Genomic DNA, 12,553 nt, shown 5'->3' with positions numbered 1-12,553 from the left:
GGTTTAGGTGGGGATGAGGAACAATTCCTTCCGCAGAGGGTGCTCAGGCATTGGAACAGGCTGCCCAGGGCAGTGCTGGAGTCACTGTCCCTAGGGGTATTTAAAAGTCCTGCAGGGACATGGTTTAGTGGGACTAGGCAGTGTTAAGTTAGCAGTTGGACCTGATGATCTAAAAGGTCTTCTCCAATCTAAATGATTCTACTGTGTGCAGTGAAAAGCCCTTCTGCTCAAGTGACTTGTTCATGGTTATCTATTCTTTCACATACAGAATGCAGAAGCTCTCAACAGAGTTTTGTAAAGTACAGAAACATCACTTGTAGTTTGGTTATCAACAGTTCAACAGGCAAGCCTACAACCAGAAAGGGGTTATACTCTGCAAGAGGGTTCTCCTACCACATCCAGAAAAGAGACAGTAAGAATGGAGAAGTGTCTCAACAAGACCAAAAGTGATTCTCAGCTGCATCTGATGTCTTATGCACTGAGAATTGTGGAAAGTTAGAGACTAAAAAAATTCATTCCAGTAAGTTTCTTTCCATTTACCTCAATTCCATTTTCTCTTCTCAGTTCCTCTGCATTTAACGCTGAACAATTGACAGTATGGAAAGCAAGTTCTGTAGCAGCAGGCAACAGAGGAGATTCTTTGGAAAACAAAAGGTCATCTGATGTTTCAATGTTAATAGTCTTTATCAGCATAGGATAGCCTGCATACTTGTAAGGTTTTAACTCTGCAAGAGGAAAAAAAGTTAAAGTTTAGATGAAACCAAATTAAACCACTGCATAATTATGAGCAGAAGATATATCGGATATAGAATGACTAAGAGTAAAGAAAGCCAACACTTGGGAAAACTGAAGCATGACAAAGCAGTCCACACAATCCAACTCCTTGGTCACATAAGAACGTTCAATGACAGAAGCTGAAAGAACTCATTTAAGATCAGAAAGACTTATCTCCACCTCAGCAAACCCCCAGGCTCACAGCCTTTGAAATGATGCTTGTCTGTCTCTGGAGAAACACAAGTACAGCTTAGTCTGTCAGAGGCCAGGATTGTTCAACAATAAGCCTATAAGGACCTTTCCAGTTTGACATATGGTTTAAATAATTCTGGGTTTTATTCCTTTAGTGTTCAGCAGTGCTAAAGAACAACTGTGCAAGTCCACATCAATGTCACTGCCTCCACACAACTGACAGACCTATGACTGCATACGAGGGTCTTGGTTTACCATTATAACAGTTATGCAGCAAAACACTGTGACTCTGCAAGACTTGGACACTCCAGCATCTGCCAGCCAGGGTAATCTAGCTATCCCTCTTTCCTAGCTGGGTTGTGAAAGAGGTACTGTTGCAGCACAATAACCCACAGGACTCTAACACTAGCCAGAATTTCTGCAAGACTGTCTCATTTTTAATAGCCACATGAGTGTAATCTCATTTATACCCAGAATCTCCCATCTGGGTGACTGAGTGAGGACTTTCCTGCATAGACAGAACTGTAAACTTAAGTTACATATGGAGGAAGAGTCAAACTGATTAGTTTTGGAGCAGAGAGTTTCAAAAAGCTCTTCATGCTTTTTTTGAAGTAAATTTTACTTCAGGTAGATTTCCTTCATGGAAGAAATATCCTTATTTTGAAGCCCTTTACCATAACTACATAATGCTGTGGCAAGCCAGAAATCAACAAAACAGATTCAAGAACAGATGAGATTAAAACTGCCCACAATGGCCACTAAAGAAATGAACCTAAAACATCCTTCTGACACAGTGTGCTTACCTTCCTTATGCCTGTTGAAGAGGATGCTTTGAGTTTTCAAGATCAAAATTATGTTTTCTGGATCTGGCCCATCTATCACCTTGGCAGACTTTGTGCATAGAAACTCATATGCTTTATTAACTTTTTCAAACATATCCTGCAGATAAAAAGAACCCCCTAAATTACTACAAGCCTGAAGCAGTGCTTTAGATGCAGGTAAAATAGAGCATTCCGGGTTATTAACACTTGCTTTGTTACCTTACTACACTTCAGAAAATACTCCAGACAACACTGGTGCTCAGATCAGTTTTCTTTTGATTCCTAAACTCCACCATAGGCAAGAGACTAAAACTAATTCAATTCCACTATGACAAAAGCAGTAAGTACAGTTTAATCAATTGTAAGAATGGGCAAATGATGCAGTTTGTCTTTGAAAGGGAGCAATTAGCTTATTTGGGTCCTGCATAACTCTAAACCAGATGCTTTCTGAGATGTGGGTCTGACCTGATTACATCAGGTTTCTGTATAAATCCTAATATTCCTTGATTGACACTGGTTAAATTACTCCTCTGTAGTATTAATCTGTATTCTAGTACTCATCTAGGGCATGGCTTTTAAAAGGGAGAAAGAAAATTCAAGTGGGCATTTCAGAATTCTTACTACACATACCAGCTGAATTTGTCCCCACTTTATTAACTCCATAAATTCCTGTTGTACATACCCTGCCTTCTGGATTCTTGTCTGGGTGGTATTTTTGTGCCAGCCTGAAATAAGCTTTCCTGATCTTGCTTTCATCATGCCTACAAGAAAACAAGTCCCATTGCATTACATGACATCAAAAAAAACCCCAAACAGACAAACAACCCTGGATTTTGACAGCAGTACTAACAGTAACTGCGAGTAAGTGAGAACTATAAAGCTTTCAGTTGGAAAATCCTGCTTCATCAGCTGACACGGAATGGTAAATTTAGAGGTCCATGATTTGTAGTAAGTGCACTGTTCTTGAAGGAAAATTAGAGTTCTGTCAGTTCTCTCCCAGAGGCCTGAAGTCAGAAACCAGTGGCAAGATAGGAGGCAACAAATCCTAAGGATATTATCACCAAGAAAAGGACAATATTTGGCAGGGGGAAGAAGCATGATTAGTGAAAGCAAGTTTCACCCTGAACATATTCAAGTTCTGCCATATTCTTTGCTCACTATGGCTGAGTCTAATGTTTGTCCTGTAAAATAGCCTAGTGAATGCTTTGTAGCAGAGCTCCAGTTTCAGTTGATCTGAATGTTTCACAGTTATTCTCTCAAAGGCTGGAGCTGGATTTTCAAGCCTTGATTCTTTTTAGATAAAGCAATCTTCCCCTGTGAAAGAAGCAGGTGCTAGACATAACTGATACCACTAACTGCTTGCTAAGTTCTGATGTTTGTTCATCAGTTTGTTCAGTGTACAGAGTTTATGTAAGTACAGTTATACAACTTTAAATACTGAAAAAAACTTACTGGCCTTGTCCTTTGGGAAGGTTAAGGACTTCATAAGCATCATCTATTGACATGGTAGGTGGCTTCTTTTCTACCTCCTTTTTCCAAGCTTCTAGTGTATCTTTCAACAGTTTAACCTAAGTAAGTACAATTTATTAAGAGTTTTGTTTATGCTGACACCAGTACACATCACCTTTACTAAAAGTGATTAATGAATCCTTATTACCCCATCACCCTAAGATCAAAGAACTAATCTTTTTACCTTTAGTAATCATGGTTCCCCTCCAGTCAGGAAGCAATTAAGACTTTGCTTCACTGTAGTGCTATATTTTATTCACAGAAAGAGTATCTTAAGATCAAAAGGTGTATGTAAGAGTCAAATCAGAACAGAAAGAATCCCTTAAATGATATGCAGTTCACATCTCAGTACTACAAGAGTTGCATGAATAGGTAAAGCTTAGACAGATCTAGACCACAGACTTCTACCCCAAAATGTCATCAATACAGTTAATGTACTGATACCAAGTGAGCTCAATTTCTTGTACATCATGGACAAATAAGAACCCAAAAGTGTGGATTCCCACTCCCCACCTCCCCCAGTCACTTGAGGTTACCACAAGGAGGATACACGTAACATATGATTGCTATATGGCATGAAGTCTATTCTGCTTCAAGATACAAAAGTGTTTTAACATCTTTGCTTATGAACTGAAAGTCAGGATCAATTACTTGCAACAAACCTAGCATTTGATTTCCTTTATTTGTTACAAACCCCACTTTTATGACTCTGAAAGATCAGGAACTAAATGAATCCTAAAATACTTCTTACTTACTGGATCTTTAATTGGCCAGTCTGGAAACCTGAATGTATCACAAAGATGTTTGAGGTAATAAATATTACAGAACAGCTCATTTTCCAGTTGTGGATAGTTGATAACTGGGATAGGACAGTACTGGTAGAGTGCTCTTGTATTGCTCTGAAGACGAGGAGTGAAGTCAGCAAGATGAGCAGCAATCTTCTCTATCATAAGACGCCTAAAAGTTATAGACTTTGGTTTAACACTTGACAAGCAGCCCTCAATCCCCAGTTACTGTACAAGTGTGGGCAATTATTTCTTCTGAAAAGATTTATCTCAGTAGTTTCCCACGTTTCAGAAAGGGTTCAGAATAGGCTTCAGTCCTATTCTGTTATAAAGCCATGAAAATTAGTTTATTAAAAATGATGTAAAGTAACGTTTTGCCCTCCCTCAACACTTCTTTACTTTTTGGGAGACCCTAAAAATGTATTATAATATTAGAGGTATATCTCTTAGATAGGTGCTGGTAATAAAGGAGTACAGTATGTATGGAACAGTCCACATACATAGTGAAGTCTCACTCATGAAAGGAACTTAATCAAGTATGATAGAGGCAGATGTGAATGTTACCAGATATTCAGAAAAATATTCCCTTTACCACTGCCAATTCTGCTCCTCTCCGCCCTGTTACTTTTGACAGAAGCAGAGGGCAATGCAGGACATTGTCCTTGCAGAAGGCAAACAGAGGGAAGTAATGAAACCATGGAATCTAGGTATTCTTGGCTTTCTTTAGAAATGGCGAAAACATGACCTCTTCAGCATGAGATAGAGTTTAGATTTATGTCTCTCTGACAGAAAAGAGTTACCTCATTTCATTGCTCCAAATTGCTTCTGGAGTGTCAAATTCTCCAAGGAAAATCTCTGAAAACTTCTCTGGTTCATAGTTCTCTAAATAACAGACCATTGCTTCAGGAAGAACATGTCCAAGTATACTTCTTTGAACTATATCTTGACCTTTTGTCTACAGAAGAGATCACATTGTCATCTCAAAGGTAATCAGTCTTGATAACCAACTTGAGATCTAAAAAACTCCTCCCCCCTTTTCCCTTGTAGTTCTTAAATGCTAACTCTTGGGAACTTAGAAAAAGAACAAGCATCAAGTATTGTTAAAACAACCACAGGTGGTCTGCAAAATTATTTGGAAAGAGAGGCAGTTATTTTTGCAATCTACTCACTTCTTCAGACTTGAAAGCTTGTTTTGTATGTGTGTATTTCAAAAACCTACAAGAGAAAGAGTAGTTATTTTCTGCTTGATACTTATGGCACCCTTCAAGGATAAGGAGAACAACATAGTCCAGCTGGCAATCTCATTTACTTTGAGATTAAAGAGTAACAGCAACAACAGAATGAATCTGTACAAAGTCCACCAAATCCTTGGGAACTCCAAGTTAAGCACCCCCATGTTATAGATGTTGCCTTATGTTCTTCAGTTTGAAAGTCCTGTTCCCAAAAGCTTGTTTTCTCCACACAAAAGAAAAAGCAGCAGAGACACAACCCTTCTCTGTAAACCTCTCCCTGCACTCTTAGATCATCATTGCAGAGGTGGAACAAGATGATCTTAAACTAACTGCTGGCAGCCCTAATACACTACAGTCATCATGTAAACATGCAGTTATTTCCCAAGGCATTTAAGACACTTAAATGGAATTCTACAATAGCTTTTTATGAACTATTGACTTCAGAGGAAGAGCACTGGAATTAACTGCAATAGGCATCTGCACATGCAGCGTGTCTGTTGCAGGCAGTACAGCCAGGTTTAACTATTTCAGGCTTCAATGCCAAAACAGGCTATTAGATTTTTCTACCACTTTTGGTAGCTGCTTACTATCAAACACCACATTAACACATCAGTAGCATATACCACTTCTCTTGAGCACTGTTCTACAATAAGCCATGCCTAGTTGTACTGTTAGAACTACATGACCAGACATGCTCTCCTTCCCTCCCTGGCAGGGTCATAAGCAATTCCCTTTTTTAATGCCAGCTAAACTGTATGGATGGAATTGTTCTAGAGGGTGTTTGCCTGCCATCTCACATTGGTTCTAGCAAGTCACACTCCCTGAAGCATTCAGAGCAGCAGTCCTTCTGAGCACAACCCATCAAGAGGTAGTTTTTCCTCACCTTGCAATAGGAAGTACATTGGAACCCGTGTACATCATAATAAAGAAGAATACTCCACTCAGATAAAAACGAGGTAACTGAGGGTTATCTTGCATGACATGAAGCAGCAGCACAGCGACTTTTTCCACAAGGATAGGATCAAAAGTCAGTAATAGCTGAAATCCAACAGAAGCATTTATATTAGCTGCTTGAATAATGCAGTTACCTAGCCAAAATTGAAGTTCTAACTAATTCATTATTGGGAGAAGCCAGTAAACTTACAAGAATTTCAGTTAATTACAGCCCTAAACCTACAAGTTTGAATCACAGAATGTTTTAAAGTTGGAAGGGACCTCTAGAGGTCATCTTGTTGAACCCCCCTGCTCTAAAGCAGGGTTATCTAGAGCTAGTTGTCCAGATTGCTTTTCAGTGTGTCCAAGATAGAAATATTACGAATGAGATATTGGCTGAAACAACATGAAATGTGTAATACCCGCCCCCAGTGAAATAAATAATCTAGTGAAATAAACAAGTCCAGAGGTTCGCAGGATGTTACAGATGTCATTTGATGTGTTTCCCACGTAAAGCATCCACACAGGTCAGATGGTAGATTAAGTCAGACTTTAACTCAGATACATTTTTGAAGAGTTGCTTACCTGAGTGATATGAGGAAGGCAAGTACTATCTGACAACAGCCTCTTCACTCTAGGCAAAGGTCTTATAATAGCATTGTCTTGATCCCTAAAGAATAAAGTTGCACAGCAGTAAGGACACATGTGCCTTTTATTTTTTTTCAAGAATGAACAACTTAAGCCATAAGTATCAGGCAGTTGAGACCATATTCAGTGTCACTTTTTTTGTTAAGTCCAAAGCCTGTAATTAAACAAGTGTGATTTAATGTCATGCATTAAAGCAGCTTTATGTTAAACAAGAGACTGTCTGCAAGAGTAAGACTATGCCACTGTGCATTAGAAACTGGCATAGCTTGTGCATTCATTCTTGCAGTCCCTTTTACAATATTCGTATTGTCTCATTTATAAACTGTATTTGCTCACAGAATTAATTCTTACTACATAAAAAGGCTATTAATAGAGTTCAATCTTGGTTTCCAAGAATAGCTTTAAGACAGAATTCATAAATCTATGCATCTGCCAGAGACAGTTAACCAATTCTGCTGAGAATTAGTGTTTACCTGCTGGGAAAATATCCACACATTGTGATGAGCATGTTGAGTACAAGTGTGGCAAGGTCAGTCTCATTCAACACAGGCTGGCCACTGGCAAGCAAGCACCACTTCAGCTGAGGGATGACCTGTAATGGTCGCCAGCCATCCATACCTTGAGCCCAGCAACGTGTTTTGGAAGTCAGCTTTCCACTGTTCCATAGTTCCTGCATCTGTTGCAAAATGAGAGATGAATTTAGTTGATTCAGCATTCAGAGCTATCACTGCTCAAAACAAGCTTTTAACTGCTGTATGGCAAACTAGTAACGGTTACAAGAAATTCCAACCTATTTACGACTCTATGAGGAAACATGAAGTAAAAGTTGTTAAGACTTAATTACAGCATAAAGGGGCATGGAGGGGTAGGCAAAAAGGCTATGGCTCTTGGCACAACATAAGTCTCTTCTGTAGTTTTAATCCTTACTTAAAGAGTTACTATGAGAATATAGTTCAGCGTTGTTTAGAGTTTTACCTCTCACTGTTTAAACACACTCAATCACCAGGATGGAAATGATTTGAGAGTTTGAAGCTGACAGGTACCTCTTGAAAGCTGTAAGGACCACTCCTTTCTTTGTCAGCATTGCCAAAGTACCATTCTTTCTCACTCTCCCTCTTCATATCAGGTGCCGCCTCAATCACATTGCTCTAGAAGTCGATGTTTAGAAGAACAGCTTTAGCTTCAGTGCAAATATCAGGAAATGTGAAAAGGACACCGATCTTTTTGTTTGGTTGGTTTTGTTTGTTTGTAAGAACTGACCTTTTAGCAAAGCAACATATGAGTTGTAAGAAACAAAGACCACGTACCTGCAGAGGGACTGTAGCTCTGCTTGTGTGAAGATGTGCCAGAGTAAGCAGATCTACAAGGATTCTAACTCCATTTGAATCCATAAGGTCCTTCACATTTTTCTGTTGATGGATGAAGTGAGTTAACAGAAGCATATTCTAGAGTTATTACAAGTACTGAACAGTTTCATTCAAGTAAGAAGTGACCATGAAAAAAGGCAAATCATTCTCTGAAGTGACTAGAATAGTACAATCAGCACAATATCTACACATGTCCCTCAGTGTTCTCACCAGTAAACAACATCTACCACACCCCTAAAGCTGTGGCAAACGTTGATTTAAGACTTCCTCAAGACTTGAATTTTTACTCAGGTTAACCCTGAGAGACCAGTTCAGACCATATTCTACAGCTGAAAGACTGACAGGCTACTGTTAAGTGCACATGTCCACCTCACCTTATTCAGGATCAGCTTGTTGAGAAACAGTATAAGTCTGTCCCGTTCAAGCCTGTCAGTGCACTAGTGCAACAGAAGAGAACAAATTAGTATTTGATAGTGCAATATTATAAAGTTACCTTCAAAAGTCAATGCAGTCGGACCCGAAAAGACCTTTCTACTTTTTTCATGCCCAGGATAAAACTACTGTTAAGTGTCCAGCTTCATGCACAGCTAATAAACACAGCTTTCTGCCGCTGAGGAGGAAAGCCTTCCATCCCCTTTGTTGCTCTGGGTCTGTCACACAAACCCTCTGCTGCCAAGTCTGCTGTTCTAAAGGGAGAGTGTTTGGATTCCCCAGTGAGCTGGTTAACACAAATACAAGAAACACTTTCAGCCAGCAGGCAGAATGGGTCTTTGATGTTACATCCCTGGTGAGACTATCAAGACCCAAGGCACACCAACAAGAGCCAGCATTGGTTCAGTTTCACTTGAAACAGCCATATCTAAAACCCATACTGATGTTAGCATAGAACCCCTTCTTGACTACATGGAAAACTATTTTTGCAAGCTGTATCAGTTCTCAGACACTTGATAGGTGAAGTAGTTACCACTAAAATCCATCATGTGTGCCCCTCTAAGACACATTTCACTATTTCTGAGGCTGTTGCTACTACTCTTGAAGTCAGTATTTAAAAGCAATATGACATGGAACAAGGTTCTCTGCTTAAAAGCTTTATGCTGCTGCATTTTTCAAAAGCAAGCACAAGATTAATATCACACAAAGTTTCTTCACACTATTTCTGTACAGTCTGAGAACCTGTTAAGGTCAACAAATGCAGATAACAAAGAGACTAGTTTGAAATACCACAACTATCGGCAGGAGATTTTTTAGTGAAACTGAATCAAGGGGAGTTAGTAGGAACACTTGGGAACAGCATGGAAAAGAAATCCTCATGCTGAAGCTTCACCTTCTATAAAGCCAAAACTTGAGTTTCACAGCAATTTGAAGTACCTGAACATATGCTGGACTAGCTGTATGTTAACTACTGTATCAAGTGATTTTAAATAATTCTTACCCTTTCTAGCATCCCAACAATGTACTTGGTATCAGAAAATGGTCCTATTTCTTCATGACATCTTCCATAAACAATGGCCAATGCTTGCAGACATAAGCATTTCATATTGACTTTTGGGGTTAGCAAAAAGCGGTGGTAGAGTTCATTGAAGAATTCATATCTAAGAGAGAGATGAGATTTTAGTGAAGAAAACAAATGGAGACCCTGGGAATGAGAGAGGATTTTAATAATGCCTCACGATTTTTTGATTGCTCCACTCTCTTCTGTTTCATCTTCCTCCAGTAGCAATCTTAGATAATAATCCCCTATTTTTATTTCCTCAGAAAGGCACTCGTATTTTACCTGTAATACAGAACAAGTTACTTAACAGTAAAGATTGTTTCTGCTTCATTAAGTTTTTGTTTGCATAACAATACTGTACTTGCCTCCATAAACTCAACAAGGTTAGCAACCTCTCCTCCAATCTAAGATTGAAATCTGCAAATTTGCTGTTAAAGAAACACACCTCTACAAAATACATGCCATAAGCTTTTGTTTTGCTTAAGTTTCTTATCTTACTGAAATCCCAGCTTCCAGCCTTTAGGTAACTTGTTTCTAATATCAGCTGGTTTTATTAGCTAAACTTGGGTAATACATGATGTACTCAGTGACTCAAGCTTTAATAAGTGGTTATTCCACTGCAAGGTATTTCACTCAATGTTACTACACATATGAAATATAAATATGACTTAATTACTAGTTTTACTTGCTATTATACTGGGTAATAAAAGCCTAGAGGCATCAATATACACACTGAGACGCTGAAGTGAAACTGCAGGGTAAGTAAGACCTGTTGTTGGCTTCAGAGTAACTACATTAATTTTAACCATATGCCTCAATGCTCAGTGGTTTTAAGCATTTGGCAAGCGCTTCACTTAGAGGTATCTCCAAAATATCACAAAAGCCACTCTTTACAGTGTTTTTCTTATCTATAGCTTGCAGGCCACTATCATGAGGCCAAAGCTGACTACAGATTTGACTGCAGCACGTGATACAAAGACATCCCACTTCCAGAGCAATCCCAAGCCACCATCTCCTTTGGCACAGTGATAGGTTCCGCAGCTGACAGAGAAGCCTTTAACACCGCTATGCAGATAGGTCAAATACTTACAGCACTGCCTGATGAAGTATGCATTTAAAATATTTAAAAGCAAATCTCCGAGACAGCAGTTGTTCAAGGTTCCGTGAGCCCATCCCAAAGCCCTGTACTGGGCTGTAACTGCAAGAATGTTAGTGCTGCATTCCAGAAGCACAAGCCACACTGGAGCACAAAGTGCAGGTGGGAAGCCTGTATTACTAAATTTCAAATCTATAGTTTTGATTCTGCCCCATTTAGCACCTCTAAAGTGGAGAGACGGAGTCAGAACAGCAGACCCTGTGGTGCCCAGAAGTCCTGCACCTGACCCATACCTGAAGAAAACTTGGAAAACTAAATGCCAGTACGAAAAATACCAATCAGCCTCAAATGTAGCTATTTACTGCATTAAGGCAAGAACTGATCTGCAGCTGTGTGATAAGTTGCATACATAAAATCATTCTTTCTCCTAAAGCATCAGCCTGATGTCTTGCAATTCTTTCTGATTTGCCAGTCAACAGAGAACTCCTCAAAAGCAGTTTACTCTTGTTTTACTAGTAATCCTCTGCTTGAATTTTAACTATAAAGTTGTACTGTGACCAGGATGGCACTGGGAATATCTAAGGATATCTTGCAGTTGAATTCAAGTCTGGCCTTGCTTTGCTTTAGCACTACATATTAATTAAAGCTTTGTGGCACCATGAGAATACATGAAGTGTTTATTAGCTTGAAAACATCTTGCAAGTTGTTTTGAGAAAGGCAATTAGGACCATACCAATTGCTTTGCAGAAGCCCAAAGGGTATTCTGACTTGAGGTACTGCTGTGCCTAGAATGTGAAAACAGTATCCTCAGTCTGCAATTTACAGAGCAGCATGATTTTAGCCACGTAACCTATTCACAGCTTGGCAACACGGCCTTAAGATCACTGAGACATGATGGAAATAAAGACAAAGAACTCACTATCAGGAGGAGGTAACTTGTGAAACTACCCAAACAAGTCTGTTGGAGCACATTTAAGAACAAGGATCTTGATCACAAAACTCCAACTCTTTTCCTCTTAATGCAAGAATACGTCAAAGGTTCTCATCACTGTTTCATCTCTACAGTGTTATTTGTCAGGCTGAAAAGGTTTCAGTTTTGCAGAGTGACACTGGACAATAGTACCTGTTCACAGCCTCAAGCCTTAGCACAGTTTATAATGTAAACTCTAGCTTGCAGTCAGGGATTGTCAACACAAGATTCACTCATGTAGAGACAGAAAAGTGACATTTTAAGTAGACATATTTTACATATAGTTTCTCCTACAGTGGCTTGTTTACCTCAAACTCTTGATGGTTCCATGAGATAACATTAGCACTACCAAGTTCTCTGTCAATATTAAATGCTCTCATCTCAGACTCAAGAGTATCTCTCAGTTCTTCCCGTGTTTTGAAGTTCCAAATCAAGTTTGATCTAGCATGATCCTGAAGAAATCTAAGAAAGAATTTACACAGTTTAAGCCTCTTAAATATTATCTGAAAGACAGACAAGGCTCAGCTGCCTAGCTAGAGATTAGCATTAGTGGACCTTAGTTACAAAGCACTGAGTAGTGGTCTCTAGTAGTTTGTCAGAGAAGATATGGTTGTTCATTTATGTAGTGTTTTTGTAGTCATGAAGGTTGTAGAATCACAGAATGGTTTGTGTTGGAAAGGACCTTTAAAGCTCATCCAGTTCCAACCCCCTGCCACAGGCAGGGACACCTTCCA

At 39.2% G+C, this 12,553-nt stretch overlaps 1 protein-coding gene across 1 annotated transcript in view; it reads right to left on the bottom strand.

Moving 5' to 3' along the window:
• The window catches only part of DNAJC13 (DnaJ (Hsp40) homolog, subfamily C, member 13), a 48,935-nt gene that overhangs the window by 16,786 nt on the left and 19,596 nt on the right, over positions 1-12,553 (bottom strand). The window contains exons 21-36 of the mRNA XM_010016817.1: positions 12,128-12,281; positions 9,932-10,035; positions 9,694-9,853; positions 8,636-8,698; positions 8,202-8,303; positions 7,938-8,042; positions 7,368-7,570; positions 6,832-6,916; positions 6,197-6,351; positions 5,251-5,296; positions 4,882-5,036; positions 4,052-4,253; positions 3,240-3,355; positions 2,470-2,548; positions 1,770-1,905; positions 541-725 (exon numbers count right to left, since the gene is read on the bottom strand). Coding sequence (XP_010015119.1) covers positions 541-725; positions 1,770-1,905; positions 2,470-2,548; positions 3,240-3,355; positions 4,052-4,253; positions 4,882-5,036; positions 5,251-5,296; positions 6,197-6,351; positions 6,832-6,916; positions 7,368-7,570; positions 7,938-8,042; positions 8,202-8,303; positions 8,636-8,698; positions 9,694-9,853; positions 9,932-10,035; positions 12,128-12,281 — 2,050 coding nt within the window. The remainder of the gene's footprint in view (positions 1-540; positions 726-1,769; positions 1,906-2,469; positions 2,549-3,239; positions 3,356-4,051; positions 4,254-4,881; positions 5,037-5,250; positions 5,297-6,196; positions 6,352-6,831; positions 6,917-7,367; positions 7,571-7,937; positions 8,043-8,201; positions 8,304-8,635; positions 8,699-9,693; positions 9,854-9,931; positions 10,036-12,127; positions 12,282-12,553) is intronic.

Source organism: Nestor notabilis, unplaced genomic scaffold, assembly GCF_000696875.1.
Source record: "Nestor notabilis isolate BGI_N333 unplaced genomic scaffold, ASM69687v1 scaffold10516, whole genome shotgun sequence".
Taxonomy (NCBI): domain Eukaryota; kingdom Metazoa; phylum Chordata; class Aves; order Psittaciformes; family Psittacidae; genus Nestor; species Nestor notabilis.
This window is presented reverse-complemented; position numbering and strand designations above follow the sequence as displayed.